This window comes from Leucoraja erinacea, chromosome 2 (assembly GCF_028641065.1).
Source record: "Leucoraja erinacea ecotype New England chromosome 2, Leri_hhj_1, whole genome shotgun sequence".
NCBI classification, from domain to species: domain Eukaryota; kingdom Metazoa; phylum Chordata; class Chondrichthyes; order Rajiformes; family Rajidae; genus Leucoraja; species Leucoraja erinaceus.
In genome coordinates, this window is record NC_073378.1 from 26,696,972 (window position 1) to 26,721,656 (window position 24,685).

Genomic DNA, 24,685 nt, shown 5'->3' on the forward strand with positions numbered 1-24,685 from the left:
CGGCAATACACGTGACGATAAACTAAACTGAGGCTGAAACTGTAGAACAGTACTGGTGGGCTGTGGACCCCTCAACAGCCACGGAGCTGGGACCGGCCCAGAGTGTGAAACCCACTGCTCGGCAGCCGATGAGCTGGTGAGCGGGGAAGCGGAGGAAGTTGGCGACGGCAGCGGTCGCTGGGACAAAGGGCACTCGATAACTTTGGGCAGATTTATAAAATTACGCTGAACAACAGCTTGAAGCCGCGGTCTGCGGTGCTTTTTGCCGCAGGCACGGCGGGGACTTACTTACTTACCATCCGGAGCGGGATCCCTCGCTGGGAATCCCTGGACGAGAGCTCCGACCGCCGGCCTGCGGCCTACGTCATCTGCGGTACAGATGCACCGATTCGGGACTTACCTTGCCTGTACATCTGGCTGCCCGTAGTTACGCCTATGGAGGGTTCATGGCCCTGACCACGACCACTGACTGAACTTTGTGCCTTCCACCACAGTGATGAATGATGTGGTGGATGTTTTGTGTTCAAGTTTTGTATTGTGTATTGTGTGTTCTTTTTGATTGTACCGCTGCTGGCAAATTCATTTCACTGTACCTTCATTGTGTATGTGACGAATAAATCTGGCTATTGACTACACTGGTGGCAAAGAAAAACCAATGGAACGTTACCTCGGCCGGGCCGTCTTTGGAAAGCCTTCTGGAGACATAGGGCGAGAGCAACGCTGCCAGACACTTCCTGATGGTGGGATTTTCCGGTGTCCCGTTTTCCTCCGACAAGTAACCGCCCAGTCGACTCAGCGCAGACACACAGAATTTTGCCAGACAGTTCGACACTTCCTGGTTAAAGAAACGGAACCATTAATTTCACCACAAGATTGTTTGCAATATATTTAGACAATAGACAATAGGTGCAGGAGTAGGCCATTCCGTCCTTCGAGCCAGCACTGTAGATCAGTGCATGCTCCTTTAACATAGTGACCTCACCACTACTAACCACTCCCCATTATCTTCAGTATAATTGTAGCCTCCCCACCTCTATCTCTCTCTCTAGCTCCAGTGACAGACCACGGACAGCTAGGGCACAGTGTGTGTATTATAACAATGTTTGAAATAAACTAGTAGTGAAGACATCGTGTGTTTGACAAGTCTTTACATGGTGTCAGAAGTGGGATAGTGTGTCGGCCACAAACATGTCCTTGCCCTTGCGGTACACGATTCGAAACGTGAAGCGCTGGAACTGCAGCATCATACGCTGCAAACGGGAAGAGGCAACATGGATCGGCTTATTCAGGATCGTGACCAGCGGCTGGTGGTCGGTCTCAATAGTGAAGGTGTTGCCCAGAATGTAATCCTTGAACTTCGAGCAGGCAAACACCACGGCAAGGAGCTCCTTTTCAATCTGAGCGTAACGCTGCTCAGCAGGGGTCATGGTGCGGGAAGCGTAGGAGACATCGTGTGTTTGACAAGTCTTTACAAGCACCCCCATTCAATGTGATCATGGCCGATTATCCACAATCAGTACCCCCGTTCTCCCCATATCCCCTGACTCCGCTATCTTTATGAGCTCTACCTAGCTCTCTCTTGAAAGCATCCAGAGAACCGGCCTCCACCGCCCTCCGAGGCAGAGAATTCCACAGACTCACAACTCTCTGTGTGAAGTGTTAAAGTGTTTCCTCATCTCCGTTCTAAATGGCTTACCCCTTATTCTTAAACTGTCTGGCCCCTAGTTCTGGACTCTACCAGCATCGGGGAAAGTATAAGCTATAAGTATATGTTGAAGCATTAATAAAACAGTGCTGGAGTAACTCAGCGGGTCAGGCAGCATCTGTGGATAACGTGGATAGGTGACGTTTCACAGAGTGCTGGAGTAACTCAGCGGGTCAGGCAGCATCTCTGGAGAGAGGGAATGGGTGACGGTTCGGGTCCAGACTCCTAATTACCTGCTGATTGGTTTCTTCAGACTTTTGAATGCCACTTTCTTCCAGCGTGTAGTCGTAGTTGAAGAGGTAGACGAGGAGATGCCACAAAATACCAGCTTGGAACAAGTGGGTCTGTAACCAGTAATCCACGGCGAAGGAGCCCACGCACTCGACCGCCAGCATCGCTGTCCGCGGTAACGTCTGTAAAAGATGAGCATGGAGAATCAAGTCAAGTTTATTTGTCACACACACACACACACAACCAAGATGTGCAGTGAAATGAAAGTGGCAATGCCTGCAGATTGTGCAAAAACTACAGATAAGAATAGAACAGAAGGTAGACAAAAGTGCTGGAGAAACTCAGCGGGTGCGGCAGCATCTATGGAGCAAAGGAAATAGGCAGGGTTTTGGGCCGAAACCCAAAGGTAGGTAGAATCTTGATTAGTATGGGTGTCAGAAGTAATGGGGAGAAGGCAGGAGAATGGCATTAGGGGGGAGAGTTAGATCAGCTATATTTGAATTGTGGAGCAGACTTGATGGGTCGAATGGCCCAAATTCTACTCCTATTCCTTATGACCTTATGGAAGGGATCTACAGGAGTCGCTGCCTCAACAAGGCAGCCAGCATCATCAGAGACCCACACCATTCTGGCCACGCACTCATCTCACCCCTGCCATCGGGAAGGTGGCACGACAGCGTGAAAATTGTAACGTCCAGGTTCAGGGGCAACTTCTTCATTCCCCAATGGCCTAACTCTACTCTTTATCACTTACGACCATAGATGTGAAGAAACTGCAGATGCTGGCTTAAACCAAAGATAGACTGTAACGTCCAGGTTCAGGAATAGCTGCTTCCCCACAGCCATTAGGCTATTAAACTCAATTCAAACAAAACTCTGAACATTAATAGCCCATTATCTGTTTATTTGCACTTTATCTGTTTATTTATGCATGCGTGTATATATTTATACAATGGTATATGGACACCCTGATCTGTTCTGTATACCATACTCTGTTGTGCTGAAGCAAAGCAAAAATTTCATTGTCCTATCTGGGACACATGACAATAAACTCTCTTGAATCTTGAACCTAGACACAAAATGTTGGAGTATCTCAGTGGGACAGGCAGCATCTCTGGAGAGAAGGAATGGGTTACGTTTCAGGTCTGAGCCGGAAGGCTACCCATCCTTTTTCTCCAGAGACGCTGCTGTTTCGGGTCGAGACCCTTCTTCAGACTGACATCGAGGGGGGGGAGATTGATAGATAAGGGAATATGAAGGTGTGATAAAGGGGCAAAGAGAATTAGCTGCCTGTCCCGCTGAGTTACTGCAGCATTTTGTGTCTGATTTATGATCTATTCCGCTCAGGTGCCGAGAGATTATTATTATTATATTATTATAATTCTTTATTTCGAACAGAATAAAAAAAAATAAAAAGCAAGTATGAAACAGCATGCAAAAAAAACCCCCAAAAAACAAACAAGAATATTCATAAAGTGTCGTAAACAATATTTATAAATAAATGAATCGTATGTGTACGAAATGGAGCAGGAAGAAGCCGAAGCTTATTAATTGCCACTCCTTATTCAACTGCTTATAATTACCTTATACAAATTTAGCAGCTATAAACACCTATGTACACCAAATTATTTACATCTATACACTAATCAAATACAACCCCATAAAAGAGAGAAAAAAAATAAAAAACCCTCCTGTGCTGTACCGTATCTCTTAGTCAAGTCAAGTCACTTTTATTTCTATAGCACATTTAAAAAAACAACTCTCGTTGGCCAAAGTGTTTTACATTGGGTGGAGGTACTAATGTTATACAACAGTGGTTCATAGATTAAGTACATACATAATACATACATATAGCCCTCCCTCAGAGGACGTCAAGAAAGGTTTGAGAGTAAAGATGAGTTTTAACTCTCGACTTAAAGGAGTCGATGGAGGGGGCAGTTCTGATGGGAAGGGGGATTCTGTTCCACAGTCTAGGAGCTGCAACCGCAAAGGCGCGGTCACCCCTGAGCTTATGCCTAGGCCGCGGGATGTTCAGTAACCCCAAGTCGGCCGATCTGAGGGACCTGGAGGTGGTGTGGTGGGTAAGCAGACTGTTGATGTAGGTGGGGGCAAGCCCGTTAACATAAAGGAGGAGCTTGAAATGTATTCGGAACCGCACAGGGAGCCAGTGGAGAGAGGCCAGCATCGGTCGGGGTGATGTGGTCCCTTTTTCGGGTGCCCGTCAGAAGTCTCGCCGCGGCATTTTGGACCAGTTGCAGGCGGGATAGGGAAGCTTGGCTGATGCCAGTGGAGAGGGAGTTGCAGTAATCGAGGCAGTATATACAACCCATCACCCTTGCCAATACAATCAGTATAACAAATGAGATGACCTACCTTGCCGTAGTAGAGCAGTCTACAGAGGTCTCTGATGATGGTGGGCATTTCCGTGATCTTTTCCCGGCACTCCTCAAACTGTGCAGCGACGCTGTAGCACTGGCAGATGTGGCCGCAGACCTAGAATGGAGAGGTGCCACGTTAGTGTTGCCAACTGTCCCGTATTAGCCGGGACACCCCGTATATTGGGCTCAATTGGTTCGTCCCATACGGGACCGCCCTTGTCCCGTATTTGACCGCTACTACTCGGGTCGAGGGGACTGTCGGGTCGGAGCGCCGCGCATGGCCCCGCCTCACCCGTCCCGACGTAGTGCAGCCCGTGGAGTGCAGCAGCAGCAGCGCCTCGCCAGTGGCCCCGTCGGTCAGCCCGGCCAGCTGTCTGACCTTCGCTTACCGCCGACACCACCACCACCCCTCCTTCTCACGGCCGACCATCGGTTCGTGAGTTGGACGGGGCGCCGGACTTTGCGTGAGCAATGTCGCGCGGCCCCCGGGCCAAAACTCCTCAGCTGGCCCCGCCGGCTGGGCTTTGTGTACAGTCCAGCACCCGGGGCCAACTCATCATTCACCCAGTCACGGCCGAGTCGGTCAACGAATTGCCGTGGGGAATTTGTCCTGTATTTTGACCTTTCGTCCCTTATTTGGGAGTGTGGAAGTCGGCGACCCTACACGGCATCGAGCCGGGACGGAGCGGTAAACCCCGCCAAGGACAGGCTGACTGTACCTGCACTGCCATGTCGTCCTTCTTGCTGGAGTTTGTTAACACCGCCACACAGCGAGCAAAGCCATCCTGCAGCACCTGCAAAATAGTCCGCCATTTAGAGAATTCACACACAGTCATTCAGCATGGAATCCGCCCCATTATCAGTGACAATAGGAGCAGGTGTAGGCCATTCGGCCCTTCGAGCCAGCACCACCATTCAATGTGATCATAGCTGATCATCCCCAATCAGTACCCCGTTCCTGCCTTCTCCCCATATCCCCTGACTCCGCTATCTTTAAGAGCCCTATCTAGCTCGCTCTTGAAAGCATCCAGAGAACCTGCTTCCACCGCCCTCTGCGGCAGAGAATTCCACAGACTCACCACTCTCTGTGAGAAAAGGAGTCCCTCTTTCCTCGAAGGAGTTGCTTTCATCAGCCTTCTTCCCAGTTTGAGCCGATTCAAAGTTGTGGGTTCTGGACTCGCCCAACATCGGGAACATGTTTCCTACCTCTAGCGTGTCCAAACCCTTAACAATCTTAGGAGGGGGACAGGAGCAGAGTTTGGCCATTTGCCCCCATCAAGTCTAATCATGGCTGATCTAGCTTTCCCTCTCAACCCCATTCTCCTGCATAGCCCCTGACTTTTGTTTACAAAGGCCTTAACGGGCTTGCCCCCACCCACATCAAAAATCTGCCTTCCCACCGCACCACTTCCAGGTCCATCAGATTGGCCGACTTGGGGTTACTGAACATCCCGCGGTCTAGGCATAAGCTCAGGGGCGACCGCGCTTTTGCGGTTGCAGCTCCTAGACTGTGCAACAGCATCCCTCATCCCATCAGTCAAGTCAAGTCACATTTATTTATACAGCACATTTAAAAAACAACTGTCGTTGGCCAAAGTGCTTTACATTTTACATCAGAACTTCCCCCTCCATCAACTCTTTTAAGTCTAGACTTAAAACTTATTTCTACTCTCAAGCCTTTCTTGACGTCCTCTGAGGGAGCGCTGAATGTATGTATTTATGTATGTATTGTTAAATCTATGTACCACTGTTTGTAGCAAGTTAGTACCTGCACTAATGTGAAGCACTTTGGTCAACGAGAGTTGTTTTTAAATGTGCTATAGAAATAAAATTGACTTGACTTAAATTGACATCCGAACTATACAAGAATCTATCTATCTATGCATTGAAGGGTCTCGACCCGAAACGTCGCCTATTTCCTTCGCTCCATAGATGCTGCCTCACCCGCTGAGTTTCTCCAGCATTTTTGTCTACCTTCGATTGTTCCAGCATCTGCAGTTCCTTCTTAAACACTTGTTAACCCAATGTAGGTTTCCCTCTCCAGAGCCGGCACATCCTTGCTCAGATATGGGGCGCAAATTGGGGCAAGAATTTCATTGTCCTATCTGGGACACATGACAATAAACTCTCTTGACTTGACTTAAATTACTCACAATACTCCAAGTGCGGCCTGACCAGCACCTTCTAGAGCCCCAGCCCTGTTTTTGAATTCTACTAGACCGCCTAACATCCCCTCCAGCCCAGCTCGTCCATGTTAACCAACATGCCCCATCTACCATAGTCCCATTTGCGCACATTTGGCCCATACACTCGCAACCTTTCAGAGTGATGCAGCGTGGAAAGAGTACCTTCGGCCAAACTCGCCCACATGTCCCATCCGCACTTGTCCCACCTGCCTGCCTTTGGCCCTCTAAACCTGTCCTATCCATGTGCCTGTCCAATTGTTTCTTAAAAGATTGCGATGGTCCCTGCCTCAACTACCTCCTCCGGCAGCTTGTTCCATACACCCACCACCCTTTGTGTGATAGGGTTACTCCTCCGATTCCTATAAAATCGTGTCTTATAATCTTTTTAATTCTCGTCTATATACCAAAGAGAGGCATACAAAATGCTGGAGTAACTCAGCGGGTCAGGCAGCATCTGTGGAGAACATGGATAGGTGACGTTGTTGGCTAGAAACTGTGTGATTCAAAGAGGGATAGTCATGGGGTGATACAGTGGGGAAACAGGCCCTTCGGCCCAACTTGCCCACTGTATCACTCCATGACTATCCCTCTTTGAATCACACAGTTTCAACATGTCCCATCTACGCTAGTCCCACCTGCCTGCGCTTGGTCCATATCCCTCCAAACCTGTCCTATCCATGTACCTGAATGGTAGATGGTTGCGATCTGTGGAACTTACTTACGGACTGGCTTCATACCATTGGCACTACCATGCATAAGTTACCTCTATCCCGTTCTCTCTGCGCAGTTCCTCAGCGTTGAGTGCTGAGCAGTTGACAGTGTGGAAGGCCAACTCTGTGGAAGCGGGCAGCAAGGACACCTTGGAGAACATCTTATCGTCTGAAGTCTCCATCGTGATGGTCTTGATCAACATTGGGTATCCTGCATATTTATAGGGCTCCAGATCTGTGAGGAAAATCGCACCATAATAATTAGAACAATTAAAAGCTGGAAAAGATTGCCCGGCGCAATGATGCAACCACCATCCAACCCACAACCCGGGTGCTCCAGTTTCCTCCCACATCACAAAGACGTACAGGTTTGTAGATTATTTTTGTAAGTTATCCTTGGTATATTTGATAGAACTAGTGTACGGGTCATAAAATGTAAGGAGCAACTCAGCGGGTCAGGCAGCATCCGTGGGGAACATGGATAGGTGACATTTCACAGAGTGCTGGAGTAACTCAGCGAGTCAGGCAGCATCTCTGGAGAACATGGATCGGTGACATTTCGAGTCGAGACTCTTCTTCAGACTGAAGAATTTATCCAGAGATGCTGTCTGACTAAGTTAATCCAGCAACGGGGTACTGATTGGGGATGATTAGCCATGTTCACATTGAATGGCGGTGCTGGCTCAAAGGGCCAAATGGCCTACTGCACCTATTGTATATTGAGATTCAGTGGATGTATCTAGACTTTCAGAAAGCCTTTAAGGTCCCACACTGGAGATTAGGGGGCAAAATTAGAACATAGTATTGGGGATAGGGTATTGTCATGGATAGAGAATTAGTTGGCAGACAGGAAACAAAGAGTAGGAATGAACGGGTCCTTGTCAGAATGGCAGGCAGCGGCGAGTGGAGTGCCACAAGGCTCGGTGCAACTATTTACAATATATATTAATGATTTAGATGATGGAATTAAAAGTAACATTAGCAGATGACACAAAGCTGGGTGTCAGTGTGAACAGCGAAGAGGACGCTAGGAGGTTGCAGAGTGACTTGGACAGGTTGAGTGAGTGGGCAGATGCGTGGCAGATGCAGTATAATGTAGATAAATGTGAGGTTATCCTCTTTGGCGACTAGAACAAGGAGGCAGCATATTCTCTGAATGGTGTCAGATTAGGAAAAAAGGAAGCGCAACGAAACCTGGGTGTCCTTGTACACCCGTCACTGAAAGTAAACAAGCAGGTACAGCAGGCAGTGAAGAAAGCTAATGGCATGTTGGCCTTCATAACGAGAGGATTTGTGTATGGAAGTAAAGAGGTCCTTCTGCAATTGTACAGGGTTCTGGTGAGACCACACCTGGACTATTGTGTGCAGTTTTGGTCTCCTAATTTGAGGTAGGACATCCTTGCTATTGAGACAGTGCAGCGTAGGTTCACGAGGTTAATCCCCGGGATGGCGGTACTGTCATATGAGGAGAGATTGGAAAACTGGGCTTGTATTCACTGGAATTTCGAAGGAGGGGATCTTACAGAAACTTATAAAATTCTAAAAGGACTGGACAAGCTAGATGCAGGAAAATTTTTCCCCATGTTGAGGGAGACCAGAACCAGGGGCCCACAGTCTCAGAATAAAGATTTAAAACTGAGATGAGAGTTGTGAATTTGTGGAATTCTCTGCCACAGAAGGCAGTTGAGATCAATTCATTGGATGATTTAAAAGAGAGTTAGATAGAGGTCGAGGGGCTAGCGGAGTCAGGGGATATGGGGAGAAGGCAGGAACGGGGTACTGATTGTGGATGATCAGCCACGATCACAATGAATGGCGGTGCTGGCTCGAAGGGCCGAATGGCTTATTCCTGCACCTACTTTGTATATTTCTATGTTACTCCAGAATTTTGTGTCTATCTTCGGTTTCAACTAACATCTGCAGTTTCTTCCTACTTAATAGAAGAGAGTTTGGTTTGTGTGATGGATGTGAGCACTTAATACCATTAAGCTACTCACCTGTACGTCTTTGGAGTGTGGGTGGAAACTCTAAAATTGTTAAGGGTTTGGACACGCTAGAGGCAGGAAACATGTTCCCGATGTTGGGGGAGTCCAGAACCAGGGGCCACACAGTTTAAGAATAAGGGGTGAGCCATTTAGAACGGAGACGAGGAAACACTTTTTCTCACAGAGAGTTGTGAGTCTGTGGAATTCTCTGCCTCAGAGGGCGGTGGAGGCCGGTTCTCTGGATGCTTTCAAGAGAGAGCTTGATAGGGCTCTTAAAAATAGCGGAGTCAGGGGATATGGGGAGAAGGCAGGAACGGGGTACTGATTGGGGATGATCAGCCATGATCACATTGAATGGCCCCAAAGGAGGCGCAGTCGTCGGACTTACAGTTTGGCTTTCTTCCCAACCAATTGTTCAAGCGCTTTTGATTGCAACATGCGCCTTAATTTAGTTCAACAAAGAAACTGACAAGTTACTAAAGAAGTAAAGAAGCTGGCTCGAAGGGCCGAATGGCCTACTCATGCATCTATTGTCTATTAAATATACATTTATAACCAAGAAGTAGAGAGGTATGCTCATATTTCGTATTTCGGGAAAGTCCGTCAACATTTCAGATCAATGTCACCTCACCCGTTTTGTATCTGTTGAAGAGGATGCTCTGTGTTTTCAAGATAAGGATGATGTTCTCGGGATCAGGCCCGTCCACCGCCTTGGCCGACTTTGTGCACAAGTATTCATAGGCTTTATTCACCTTTTCAAAGATGTCCTTCAAATGATCAGCGCAGAACAAAACAAGATTAAAAGATTGCCAATTACGTATGTACAGACGAAGATGAACAAATCTAGACTTTATCCTCAACAAGTAGGTTCATAAGTGACAGGAGCAGAATTAGGCCACACGGCCCATCAAGTCTACTCCGCCATTCAATCACAGCTGATCTATCTCTCCCTCCTAACCCCATTCTCCTGCCCTCTCCCCATAACAATAGACAATAGGTGCACGAGGAGGCCATTCGGCCCTTCGAGCCAGCACCGCCATTCGATGCGGCCACGGCTGATCATCCCCAGTCAGTACCCCGTTCCTGCCGTCTCCCCATATCCCCTGACTCCGTTATTTTTAAGAGCCCTATCCAGCTCTCTCTTGAAAGCATCTAGCAAACCTGCCTCCACCGCCCTCTGCGGCAGAGAATTCCACAGACTCACAACTCTCTGTGAGAAAAAGTGTTTCCTCGTCTCCGTTCTAAATGGCTTACTCCTTATTCTTTAACTGTGGCCCCTGGTTCCGGACTCCCCCAACATCGGGAACATGTTTCCTGCCTCTAGTGTGTCCAAGCCCTTAACAATCTTGGCACCCACTGACTTGGCCTCCACAGTCTCCTGTGGCAATGAATTCCACAGATTCACCACCCTCTGACAAAATAAATTCCTCCTCTTCTCCTTCCTAAAGGAACGTCCTTTGATTCTGAGGCTGTGACCTCTAGTCCTAGACTCTCCCGCGAGTGGAAATATCTTCTCAACATCCACACTATCCAGGCCTTTCACTATTTGATCAGTTTCAGTGAGGTTTCCCCCTCATCCTTCTAAACACCAGCGAGTACAGGCCCAGTGCCGTCAAACGCTCATCAAGCATTCATCTGTTCAATGCTCAACTTCCGATTTTTACTTTGCTTTTACAACATAATAAAAACACAAAGCCTGACTGCGGTTTGATTCTCTCCCTCTTCCCCGCTGTCGCATTGCACCCATATCCTTCCCTCCATATCCTCCTCTTCCCTTATCAGACAACCTTTCGTCCCCCCATCCCCCTGACCCCCTGACATATCCACCCATCACTCTCCAAGATAGACACAAAATGCTGGAGTAACTCATCGGGAAAGGCAGCATAGAAACATAGAAATTAGGTGCAGGAGTAGGCCATTCGGCCCTTCGAGCCTGCACCGCCATTCAATATGATCATGGCTGATCATCCAACACAGTATCCCGTACCTGCCTTCTCCCCATACCCCCTGATCCCCTTAGCCACAAGGGCCACATCTAACTCCCTCTTAAATATAGCCAATGAACTGGCCTCGACTACCCTCTGTGGCAGAGAGTTCCAGAGATTCACCACTCTCTGCGTGAAAAAAGTTCTTCTCATCTCGGTTTTAAAGGATTTCCCCTTTATCCTTAAGCTGTGACCCCTTGTCGCTGACCCCAGAACGCTGCTTGTCCATTCTCTCCGCAGATGCCGCCTGACCCGCTAAGTTTACCTCCAGCACTCTGCGTTTTACTCGAGATCCCGGCATCTGCAGAGTCTTGTGTCTCTGAAGCTTAACCTGTTCTCTGCCAAGTTTTTTTTAAACACACTATTGGCCATGACCTGAGTATGCTCGAGGGTGGCACTTGAACAGGTTAAATGTTTTTCCAAGACATCGTGCACGAGGCGATTTGAACAATTCACCGCCGTTTTACTCCCGCACAGAACCTACCCTTCCTTCGGGATTCTTGTCGGGGTGGTACTTCTGTGCAAGGCGGAAGTAAGCTTTCCTTATCTTGCTCTCATCCTGCCTGTCAAGAAAATTCACGGCACATCAGATCACACGCGACGAACATATTTCAGCAAAAAGTGTCCATTTAACGACACTTTGACGTGAACTTTGTCTCCACCCAGCTTCAGCTAGTTTAGTTTAGTTTAGAGATACAGCGCGGAAACAGGCCTTTCAGACCACCGGGTCCGCGCCGACCAGCGATCCCCGCACATTAACACCATCCTACACCCACTAGAGACAATGTTTACATTTACCCAGCCAATTAACCAACAAACCTGTACGTCTTTGGAGTGCGGGAGGAAACCGAAGATCTCAGAGAGAAACCACGCAGGTCACGGGGAGAACGTGCAAACTCCGTACAGACAGCACCCGTAGTTGGGATGGAACCCGGGTCTCCGGCGCTGCATTCGTTGTAAGGCAGCAACTCTACCGCTGCGCCACCGTGATTTCTCATCTCTGTACAGCTGCCCTAAAACTGACTTTAGTTCCTGTGCTCACCAAATCAGTCATAGAGTCATACAGCGTTGAAACGAGCCCTGTGGCCCAACTTTCCCACCCCGACCAACATGTCCCATCTATACTAGTAGAGGGTTGAGAAGGGTCTTGACCCAAAATAACACCCATTCCTTCTCCCCTGAGATGTTGCCTGCCCCGCTGAGTTACTTCAGCACCTTCTGTCCATCTACACTTGTCCCACCTGCCCTGGCTTGGCCAGGAAACACTTTTTCTCACAGAGAGTGGTGAGTCTGTGGAATTCTCGCAGAGGGCGGTGGAGGCGGGATCTCTGGATGCTTTCAAGAAAGAGTTACATAGGGCTCTTAAAACTAGCGGAATCAGGGGATATGGGAAGAAGGCAGGAACGGGGTACTGATTGGGGATGATCAGCCATGATCACATTGAATGGCGGTGCTGAAAGGGCCGAATGGCCTACTCCTGCACCTGTTGTCTATTGTCATATCCCTCTAGAAACATAGAACATAGAAACATAGGTGCAGGATTAGGCCATTTGACCCTTCGAACCAGCACCGCCATTCAATATGATTATGGCTGATCATCTAAAATCAGTAGCCCACTCTTGCCTTTTATCCCATATCCCTTGATTCCGTTAGCCCTACGAGCTAAATCTAACTCTCTCTTGAAAACATCCAGTGAATTGGCCTCCACTGCCTTCTGTGGCAGAGAATTCCACAGATTAACAACTCTCTGGGTTGAAGTTTTTCCTGATCTAAATGGCCTACCCCTTATTCTTAAACTGTGACCCCTGGTTCTGGACTCCCCCAACATCGGGAACATGGTTCCTGCATCTAGCTTGTTCAATCCTTTAAGAATTGTATACATTTCAATAAGATGCCCTCTCATCCTTCTAAATTCCAGTGAATACAAGCTCAGTCAACCCATTCTTTCATCATATGTCAGTCCCGCCATCCCGGGAATTGACCTGGTGAACCTACGCTGCACTCCCTCAATAGCAAGAACGTCCTTCCTCAAATTAGGAGACCCAAACTGCACACAATACTCCAGGTGTGGTCTCACTAGGGCCCTTTACAACTGCAGAAGGACCTCTTTGCTCCTCAAAGATACTCAACTCCTCATGTTATGAAGGCTTTCTTCACTGCCTGCTGTACCTGCATACTTACTTTCATCCAAAAAAGGTTCTACACAACAGACAGGATTGGTCTCACCGGGGCCCTGCACTGCAGTAGGACCTCCTTGCTCCTCTAAACCTTTCCTGTCCATGTACCCATCCAATGTCTTTTAAACGTTATAGCACCTGACACAACTACCTCCTCTGGCGGCTCATTCCATACACCCACTGCCCTATGTGAGAAAAATCTGCCTCTCTGGTTCCTAAGAAATCTTTCCTGTCTCACCTTAAAACTTTGTCTTCTGGTTATTAATTCCCCTGCTTCAGGTAAAAGACAGTGCATTCAACATAACCCCTCTCATGATGTTATACACCTCTAAAATATGCTATTTACCATTGTTTAGTATATATACAGGATTAGACAATATTACAATAGACAATAGGTGCAGGAGTAGGCCATTCGGCCCTTCGACCCAGCACCACCATTCAATGTGATGATGGCTGATCATCCCCAATCAGTACCCCGTTCCTGCCTTCTACCCATATCCCTTGACTCCGCTTTCTTTAAGAGCTCTCTTGAAAGCATCCAGAGAACTGGCCTCCACTGCCTTCTGAGGCAGAGAATTCCACAGATTCACAACTCTCTGGGTGAAGAACGTTTTTCATCGTCTCCGTTCTAAATAGCCTACCCCATATTCTTAAACTGTGGCCCCTGGTTCTGGAGTCCCCCAACATCGGGAACATGTTTCCTGCCTCTATTGAGTCAAAGATACGGCATGCAAACAGGCCCTTTGGCCCATGCCGACCATCGATCACTCGCTCACACTAGTTCCATGTTATCCCACTTTCCAGGAAGTCAGGCTGATTCTTAAAAAATCTGTATTTTACAAAGCAAATCCGTACATCATATTCTTAACGCATTTCTGTACAAAATCCGGAAAATCCGCACTTCTTGGCAGCTCTGCATATCCCTTGATTCTGTTAGCCCTAAGAGCTAAAGCTCACTCTCTCTTGAAAGCATCCATTGAATTGACCTCCGCTGCCTTCTGTGGCAGAGAATTCACAACTCTGGGTGTTTTTTTTCCCCTCACCTCAGTTGTAAATGGCCTAGCCCTTATCCTTCAGCTTAAAGCTTGCATAGGCTACTCACATTCCTTGGCCCTTCGGGAGGTTCAGCACATCGTACGCCTCTTCGATCGACATTGAAGGCGGCTTCTTTTCCACTTCTTTCTTCCAAGCGTCCAGCGTGTCTTTCAGCAATCTCACCTAGAACAGGATGCAGCAAGCTCAAATGTCAACATTAGGGACGGTAGAGTTGCTGTCTCACAGCGCCAGCGACCCGGGCTCGATCCCGACTACGGGTGCTGTCTGTGCGGAGTTTGCACTTTCTCCCCGTGACCGCGTGAGTTCTCTCCGGGTTTCCTCCCACACTCCAAAGACGTGCAGGTTTGCAGGTAAATTGGCTTGGGTAAAATTGTAAATTGGCCCTCGCGTGTGTGGGATACCGTTAGTGTGCGGGGATCCAAATTCAGAGACAGTTTCTTCCCAGCTGTTATCAGGCAACTGAATCATCCTACCACAACCAGAGAGCAGTGCTGAGCTACTATCTACCTCATTGGAGGCCCTTAGACTATGCTTGATCAGACTTTGCTGGCTTTACCTTGGACTAAACATTATTCCCTTATGTATCCACACACTGCAAATGGCTCGATTGTAATTATGTATCGTCTTTCCGCTGACTGGCTAACTGGCAACAAAAGCTTTTCACTGTACCTTGGTACACGTGACAATAAACTAAACTGATCACTGGTCTGCGTGGACTCAGTCGACCAAAGAGCCTGTTTCCACGATGTATCTTTAAATTAAACTAAAAAATAAAATGTAGCATAAAATTCATGTAAAGGTCTTTGGGTCGGGACTTCAGATGCTGCCTATCCCACTGAGCTCTTCCAGCACTCAAGACTCCTCAAGGCACTCTGAGCAAACTCCAGCGAGTACAGGCCCAGTGCCGTCAAACGCTCATCACATGTTAACCAACTCATTCCTGGGATCATTCTTGTCAACCTCTTCTGGACCTTCTCCAGAGCCAGCACATCCCTCCTCAGATATGGGGCCCAAAGCTGCTCACAAAACTTCAAATGTGGCCTGACCAGCGCCTTAGAGCCTCAGCATCTTCCTATCTCCACCGCTTTCCGCAGAGACCGTTTCCTCTGCAACTCCCTGGTCAACTCATCCCTTCCCGCCCAAACCACCCCCTTCTCCCCAGGTACCTTCCCCTGCAACCGCAGGAGATGCAACACCTGTCCTTATACCTCCACTCTCGACTCCGTCCGAGGACCACGACAATCCTTTCATGTGCGGCAGAATTCCACTTGCACATCCTCCAACCTCATCTGCTGTATCCGCTGTTCCAGGTGTGGACTCCTGTGTGTCGGCGAGACCAAGCGCAGGCTCGGCGATCGAGTCATCGAACAGCTAAGTTTAGTCTGCCTTGGCCTACCAGATCTCCCGGTTGCCAAACACGTTAACTTCCCCTCCCATTCCCGCACTGACCTTTCTGTCCTGGGCCTCCTCCATTGTCAGAGTGAGGCCCAGCGCAAATTGGAGGAGCAGCACCTCATATTTCCCTTGGGTCTCCTACACCCCAGTGGTATGAACATTGACTTCCCTAATTTCGAGTAACCCTCTCTCTGCCCACCCCCCACTGTAGTTGCCCTAATTGTCTCCCTCAATGTCCGTATCCTCTTCCACCACCAACAATGCACCATTGTGGGCTCCACCTTTCCTGGGCTATCGGTGCCGGCCCTGATTCATTCCGAACCTTTTCCTGCCTCTTACAGAGGTATATGAAATCCTGAGGGGAGTAGATCGGGTAGCTGCACAGACTCTCTTGCGCAGAGTAGATGAATCGTGGGCCAGAGGACACAGGTAGACACAAAATGTTGGAGTAACTCAGTGGGTGAGGTAGCATCTCTGGATAGGTTGCATCTCTGGACGACACTTACAAGTTCAGACTGAAGAAGGGTCTCGACCCGAAACGTCGCCCATTCCTTCTCTCCAGAGATGCTGCCTGACCCGCTGAGTTACTCCAGCATTTTTGTGTCTACCTTTGCTTTCAATCAGCATTTGCAGTTCTTTCTTACACCAAAGGACAGAGGCTTAAGGTGAAGGGGTAAAGAGTTAATAGGAATCTGAGGGGTAACTCTTTCACACAAAGGCTGGTGGGTGTATGGAACGAGCTGCTGGAGGAGTTAGTTGAGGCTGGGACTATCCCAACGTTTAAGAAACAGTTACATGGATAGGAGAGGTTTGGAGGGATATGGGCCGAAACGCAGGCAGGCGGGACATGTTGGCCCGTGTGGGCATGTTGGGCTGAAGGGCCCTTTCCATGCTGTATCATGCCATGATTCTATGAATTGACAATAGACGATAGGTGCAGGAGTAGGCAATTCGGCCCTTCGAGCCAGCACCGCCATTCAATGTGATCATGGCTGAACATCCCCAATCAGTACCCCATTCTTCTTATTTTTAAGAGCCCTATCCACCTCTCTCTTGAAAGTATCCAGAGAACCTGCCTCCACCGCCCTCTGAGGCAGAGAATTCCACACTCACCATTCTCTGTGAGAAAAAGTGTTTCCTCGTCTCCATTCCCAAATGGCTTACTCCTTATTCTTAAACTGTGGCCCCTGGTTCTGGACTCCCACAACATCGGGAACATGTTTCCTGCCTCAAGCGTGTCCAAACCCCTTAACAATCTTCTATGTTTCAATGAGATCCCCTCTCAGAGATGCCCTCTCAACCTTCTAAACTCCAGAGTGTACAAAAGCCCAGCCGCTTCATTCTCTCAGCATATGACAGTCCCGCCATCCCGGATATTAACCTTGTAAACCTACGCTGCACTCCCTCAATAGCATGAATGTCCTTCCTCAAATTGAGGGGGGGGGAAAAAGACTTACTGGATCTTTGATGGGCCAGTCGGGGAATCGCACGGTGTCACAGAGATGTTTAAGGTAGTAGATGTTACAGAACAGCTCATTTTCCAGTTGAGGGTAGCTGATGGCGGGGATCGGGCAGTACTGATACAAGGCTCTTGTGTTGCTTTGTAAGCGTGGGGTAAAGTCTGCTAAATGAGCAGCAATCTTCTCAATGGTTAATCGCCTATTATAGAGAACAAAAATCAATTCGATTAGATCACAGAAAATACAATCTATCAATTTTTTTTCATTGCTATCAATTTTGTGAAACTTCACCTATCCATGTTCTCCGGAGATGCTGCCTGACCTGCGGGTCAGGCAGCATCTCTGGAGAACGTGGATAGGTGACGTTTCACAGAGTGCTGGAGTAATTCAGCGGGTCAGGCAGCATCTGTGGAGAACATGGATAGGTGACGTTTCACAGAGTGCTGGAGTAATTCAGCGGGTCAGGCAGCATCTGTGGAGAACATGGATAGGTGACGTTTCACAGAGTGCTGGAGTAATTCAGCGGGTCAGGCAGCATCTGTGGAGAACATGGATAGGTGACGACTGTCAGCATATGACAGTCCCCTCCATCCCGGGAATTAACCTTGTAAACCTACGCTGCACTCCCTCAATAGCAAGAATGTCCTTCCTCAAATTAGGGGACCAAAACTGCAGGTGTGGTCTCACTAGGGCCCTGTACAATTGCAGAAGGACCTCTTTGCTCCTATACTCAACTCCTCTTGTTATAAAGGCCAACATGCCGTTCGCTTTCTTCACTGCCTGCTGTACCTGCATGCTTACTTTCATCCAAATAAGGTTCTCCACAACAGACTGGATTGGATGCCATGATATTTTAACATCCATCATATCCAAGATGGCGCCGATGTCTATGGCTGCCTGTCTGTTGCTCTCTCTGTTTTTTGTGTTTTCTATTGGTGTTATACAACTAAAGTCTCTGCTGGTCTACGACCGTACATCTCTAATGGACATTCAGCGTAATGTCGGTGCCTTTGTTTACCGCGGACATACTACACTGCCCCCGTTCCTCTTGGGAATCCAAACTCACCTGGAGTGGGTTTTAAGCCCGAGGAAGCGTCGCCGTCGCCGTCGCCGTGGCAAACGTAGCGGTCGACTGGTGAAGTCTAAACTGGGTGGGCCAGGAGGTGGGAATCTCCTCGAAAGCCTTGAGCGTCGGGAACACTTTGCTCAGGGACATCTCCGGGGCCTGCAGCCTTCAGCCTGGTGCTCACCAACTGTCAACTGTCAACTGTCAACAGACAATCTCCTCCCCAACGATCGGGAGCACTGTCCACCTGCTGCAGCACGGAGAACTGGCTTGGCTCACCGTCTCGGTAGGAGGAACGAAGGAGGTCACCTGGTACACCAACTCTTCCGGGTGGGTCCCTTCGCCCCCACCCCTTCCTATGCTCAGGAGCTGCGGCGAGACGGGCCACGCCTCCCATGCTCTCCTCGGCCCCGCCACCGCGGGGTGAATCCCCGGAACCGGAGGACTCTGCACCGGGCTCAGCGATCAGCTGATCTGGTGAGTCCATCCCCCTCCAGGATTGGTTTAGTGAACGCCAGATCCCTGGCAAACAAGACTTTTATACTGAGGGATTTCTTCTGCTCACGTGGACTGGATTTCCTCTGTGTGACTGAGACTTGGATGGGTCCAGGTGAGTGCAGCGCTCTTGTTGAGCTATTACCGGCTGGCTGCTCTTATTTCAACTCACCGCGGATATCGGGCCGTGGAGGAGGAACAGCGGCTGTTTATAAAAATAACTTTAAGTGCAGGCAATGCCCTCTATCATCTTCTTTCTCCAGTTTCGAAGCAACTGTATTTGAAGTGGGCCGCTCCAAACCGGTGCTTTGTGCGGTCATCTACCGACCGCCCAAGTATAATAAGGACTTTGTAAATGAATTCTCTGATTTTCTGGCTGGGATCGTGCCCAACTATGATCGTGTCCTTTTGGTTGGGGACTTTAACATCCATGTGTGCTGTCCTGCTAAGCCGTTAGTGAAGGACTTTTTCAGCCTTGTGGACTCTTTTGATTTTGTCCAGTGTGTGTCTGGTCCCACACACGAACATGGACATACACTGGACCTTGTTCTCTCTCATGGCTTGTCTGTGTTGAATTTGGAAATCTCTGATAGTGTGTTTTCAGATCATATGCCTGTATTGTTTGATGTCAATTTCTCCTGTGAAGCAATTTTGCCTGTGGTGTCTGCTCGGCGCTGTCGGTCTTTTAGCCCTTTTACTGCTGGCAAGTTCTCTGCTGCTTTCGATCAGCTCTGCGCCCCCTCTGCGTCCATTCCTCTTGGTACGGAGGAGATTAGTTCGTGGTTTCATTCTTCATGCAGGACTATACTGGACTCTGTGGCTCCGTTAAGATCGTTGAAGCCGAGGGCTAAACCTGAACCCTGGTTCAGTGCAGTGACTCGTGCAGCACGACGGGAGTGTCGTAGAGCTGAGCGAAAGTGGAGGAAGGACAGGCTACAGGTTTCACTTCAAATTCTCAGGGACTGTTGGCGTCACTACCAAAACAGTGTTAAAAAGGCCAAGAGAGAGTACCTGTCTAAAATTATTGTGTCAAAGTGTAACAACCCTCGTGTGCTATTTGAAATCATTGACTCTGTTCTAAATGCCCCGCAGCCTGTCTGTCTGGAAGCTTCACCTGAAATGTGTAATGACTTCCTGCACTTTTTTGTTGATAAGGTTGTTTCCTTAAGGGCTAACATTTCAGCACCTGCCTCTGACCCTTCTGTTTCGGTCCCTTGCCTGGTGGTATTCAACAAGTTTGAGCCTGTGACTATATCGTATTTAAAGGATGTGGTTTCCCATATTAAGCCATCGGGTTCTCCTTGTGATGCGGTCCCTCCACATCTTTTTAAGGAGGTTTTCTCTAGTATAGGGCAGTCGGTTCTTACCATTATTAACAGCAGCTTGTGTTCTGGGGTTGTCCCCGTGAGTTTTAAGCATGCGGTAGTGCAACCACTACTTAAGAAACCTGGCCTGGATCAATCTGTTCTGGCCAATTTTAGACCCATCTCGAAATTGCCTTTTATTTCTAAATTACTGGAGAGAGTTGTTTATGCTCAGCTAAAACTATTCCTGGAGGAGCATGATATTCGGGAGATCTTCCAGTCTGGATTTAAAACCATGCACAGCACGGAGTCAGCATTGCTAAGGGTTTTTAACGATATCCTCCTGGCTAATGATTCTGGGGATTGTGTGGTTCTTGTCCTGCTGGACTTGTCTGCCGCCTTTGATACGGTGGACCATAATATCTTATTATCTCGGCTACAGCAGTTAGTGGGCATCTGCGACAGTGCCCTGGGATGGTTCAGGTCCTATCTGGCGGGCAGAACCATGTGTGTTAGCCTTGCTGGGTTTGAATCCTCTTCCGCTCCCCTGTCATATGGGGTTCCACAGGGTTCGATTCTGGGGCCCCTGCTTTTCTCGCTGTACATACTTCCACTGGGTTCCATCCTTAGAAAGCATGGCATCTCCTTCCACTGTTATGCAGATGATACCCAGCTTTATTTGCCGCTGAGGGGGGAAGATGCCTTTTCTGTAAAATCGCTTCTGTCTTGTTTTGATGACATTAAGTCCTGGTTGGCCCTAAACTTTCTTGGATTTAATGAAAAGAAGACAGAGGTGATTTTATTTGATCCCAATGGCTGCCGTGAACCTCCATTTGTTGATTTAGGTCCATTGTCAAGGTACGTGAAGCCAACAGTTGTGAACCTGGGTTTTAGGATGGACAGTGACTTTAAATTAGATCGCCAAATATGCGCGGTGGTTAAGTCCAGCTTCTTTCACCTAAGGAAGCTGGCGAAGGTGAAGCCCATTCTCGAGCGGCAGCATTTTGAGACAGTAATCCATGCCTTTATTACATCTAGGCTGGATTACTGTAACGCGCTCTATTTTGGTATTGCTCGTTCTTCACTGGCTCGTCTCCAGTTGGTTCAGAATGCTGCTGCTCGCCTTTTAACAGCGACTCGAAAGAGGGAGCACATATCGCCAATTCTGGCCTCCCTACACTGGCTCCCGGTGCACTTTCGGGTTCATTTTAAGTTACTGTTATTTGTTTTTAAATCTCTGAATGGGCTCGCCCCGCCTTACCTCTCTGAGCTGCTCCACCCATACACTCCTGCCCGGTCCCTCAGGTCAGCTGGTCAGCTGCTCCTGGAGGTACCGAGGTCTAGTCGGAGGCTCAGAGGGGATAGAGCCTTCTCTGTTGCTGCTCCGGCACTCTGGAACACCCTGCCGCTGCACATCAGACAGGCCCCCTCACTGTCCATCTTCAAATCCAGTGTTAAAACGCATTTGTACTCCCTGGCTTTTGACCATGCCTGAGGCTTTGCTTCTGTTTGTGGTGTTTTTGATGTTTCTTTATTTTACATGTCTTTTCCTACTATTTCTTTCGATTGTTATTTTTGGTGTGTATTAACTTTTTTTGTCAATGATTAGTGATGTACAGCACTTTGTTGCAGCTATGTTTGTTTTTAAAGTGCTCTATAAATAAAATTATTATTATTATTATTATGATATTATTCAGCTTTATTACGACAAAGCTTAGATAGAGCTTTATTTGGCAGCTCATACCAAGACCATCATACAAACTACGCTGGTTTAAAATTACCTGGAAATGTAATGGAGTCAATAGTGTTCTTCTACAACCTCCACAGATGCGCCGTAGAAAGCATTTTATCGGGATGCATCACAGCTTGGTTTGAGAACATTTCCATCCAAGACCAGCAAGAAATCCGCCTCCTAATCCAATTTTCATGCCTTCTCCCCATGACCCTCGAGACAAGTTCTTGATTAGAATGGGTGTCGAGGGTTATGGGGAGAAGGCAGGAGAATGGGATGAGGTGGCAGAGATCAGCCATGATTGAATGGCGGAGTAGACTCGATGGGACTGAACTGAACTGAACTGGGCCGAATGGCGTAATTCTACTCCTGTAACTTGTGAACTTGGGAAGAAGGTGTGGACGCAGCCCAGACCGTCACACACAAACCAACCTCCCTTCCGTTGACCACATCTATACCTCGTGCTGCCTCGGCAAGGTCAGCAGCATAATCAAGGACCAGTCGCACCCTGGCCACCCACTCTTCTCCCCTCTCCCATCAGGCAAGAGGTACGATAAACTAAACCGAACTTTGGACTCCCACAACTGTACACAATCTCTCATTCTGCACCTGAATTAGAGTCACATCTTCCCCTCCCCATCCCATTCCGCAGAGACCGCTCTCTCCACAACTCCCTGGTCAACTCGTCCCTTCCCAACCAAACCACCCACTCCCCAGGTACTTTCCCCTGCAACCGCAGGAGATGCAACACCCGTCCTTATACCTCCCCCTCGACTCCAGCCAGGGACCCCGACAGTCCTTTTCACTCTACCTCGTTACACATGACAATAAACTGAACAGCATGCACCCATTTCAGTAAGGTGTTAAACAAGTCATAAGGTCATGTGATAGAAACATAGAAAATAGGTGCAGGAGGAGGCCATTCGATCCTTCGAGCCAGCACCGCCATTCATTGTGATCATGGCTGATCGTCCCCTATCAATATCCCGTGCCTGCCTTCTCCCCATATCCCTTGATTCCACTAGCCCCCAGAGCTCTATCTAACTCTCTCTTAAATCCATCCAGTGATTTGGCCTCCACTGCCCTCTGTGGCAGGGAATTCCATAAATTCAAATCTCTTTGGGTGAAAACGTTTTTTCTCACATCAGTCAAGTCAAGTCAAGTCAAGTCAAGTTTATTTGTCACATACACATACGAGATGTGCAGTGAAATGAAAATGGCAATGCTCGCGGAACAACAAAACAACCAAACAAATTATAAACACACTCATAACACACATATTAATTTTACATAATAAATAATAGAAGGAAAAGCGTTCTGTACAGTTAGTCCCTGGTGAGAAGGGCGTTTACAGTCCGAATTGCCTCTGGGAAGAAACTCCTTCTCAACCTCTCCGTTCTCACTGCATGGCAACGGAGGCGTTTGCCTGGCCGTAGCGGCTGGAACAGTCTGTTGCAGGGGTGGAAGGGGTCTCTCATGATTTTGTTTGCTCTGGAGTTGCACCTCCTGTTGTATAGTTCCTGCAGGGGGGTGAGTGAAGTTCCCATAGTGCGTTCGGCCGAACGCACTACTCTCTGCAGAGCCTTCTTGTCCTTGGCAGAGCAATTTCCGAACCAGATGGTAATGTTCCCGGACAAGATGCTTTCCACCGCCGCTGCGTAGAAGCACTGGAGGATCCTCGGAGACACTCTGAATTTCCTCAATTGCCTGAGGTGGTAAAGGCGCTGCCTTGCCTTACTCACCAGTGCTGAGGCGTGTGATGACCATGTCATATCCTCAGAGATGTGGACTCCCAGATATTTAAAACAGTTCACCCTATCCACAGGATCCCCATTTATACTCAATGGAGTGTACGTCCTCGGATGATGTGCCCTCCTAAAGTCCATGATCAGCTCCTTCGTTTTTTTTTGATGTTCAAGAGGAGGCTGTTCTCCTGGCACCAGAGTGCTAGATCAGCCACCTCCTCCCGGTAGGCCCTCTCATCATTGTCTGAGATCAGGCCCACCACCACAGTGTCATCAGCAAACTTAATTATTGAATTGGAGCTGAACCTAGCCACACAGTCATGTGTGTACAGGGAGTACAATAGGGGGCTGAGGACGCAACCCTGGGGCGATCCTGTGCTCAGGGTGAGGGACTTCGATGTATTCCCCCCCATCTTGACTACCTGGGGCCTGGCGGTGAGAAAGTCCAGGACCCAGGCACACAGGGAGGTGTTGAGCCCCAATTCCATTAGTTTCCGGCCAATCTGGTGGGGACTATCGTGTTGAAGGCTGAACTGTAGTCTATGAACAGCATCCTCACGTAGCCCCCCTTCTGGCTTTCCAGATGGGAGAGAGCGGTGTGCAAAACCTGGGAGACCGCATCGTCCGTGGATCTGTTCGGACGGTATGCGAACTGCAACGGGTCCATGTTCCGAGGGAGGAAGGCGCAGATGTGATTCTTCACCAGCCTCTCAAAGCATTTCATGACTACCGAGGTAAGGGCCACCGGACGGTAGTCATTCAGACAGGCTGGGGAGGCATTTTTTGGTACCGGTACAATGATGGATTTTTTGAAGCAGGCAGGGACCACGGACTTGTCCAGGGAAAGGTTGAATATTGTAGTGAGCACCGGAGCTAGCTGCGTAGCACAGGACTTGAGTACTCGCCCCGAGATGCCATCGGGGCCTGCAGCTTTTCTTGTGTTCACCCGTGTCAGTGCCCTCCTCACGTCGTGCTCGGACAGCGAGAATGTGTGCATATTCCTCCCTTCAGCTTCGGTAGCCAGCCCGCTGTCGGTATTGTCGATAGTCGGCAGACCTGGAGTGGTGTTGCCCCT

The 24,685-nt window shown here is 48.6% G+C and overlaps 1 protein-coding gene across 1 annotated transcript in view; it reads right to left on the bottom strand.

The window, feature by feature from the left end:
* LOC129705359 (dnaJ homolog subfamily C member 13-like) overlaps window positions 1–24,685 on the bottom strand; it is a 109,097-nt gene that overhangs the window by 40,280 nt on the left and 44,132 nt on the right. Inside the window, exons 14-22 of the mRNA XM_055648907.1 lie at window positions 17,266–17,467; window positions 14,460–14,575; window positions 11,665–11,743; window positions 9,827–9,962; window positions 7,264–7,445; window positions 5,034–5,108; window positions 4,310–4,429; window positions 1,939–2,118; window positions 668–835 (exon numbers count right to left, since the gene is read on the bottom strand). Coding sequence (XP_055504882.1) covers window positions 668–835; window positions 1,939–2,118; window positions 4,310–4,429; window positions 5,034–5,108; window positions 7,264–7,445; window positions 9,827–9,962; window positions 11,665–11,743; window positions 14,460–14,575; window positions 17,266–17,467 — 1,258 coding nt within the window. The remainder of the gene's footprint in view (window positions 1–667; window positions 836–1,938; window positions 2,119–4,309; window positions 4,430–5,033; window positions 5,109–7,263; window positions 7,446–9,826; window positions 9,963–11,664; window positions 11,744–14,459; window positions 14,576–17,265; window positions 17,468–24,685) is intronic.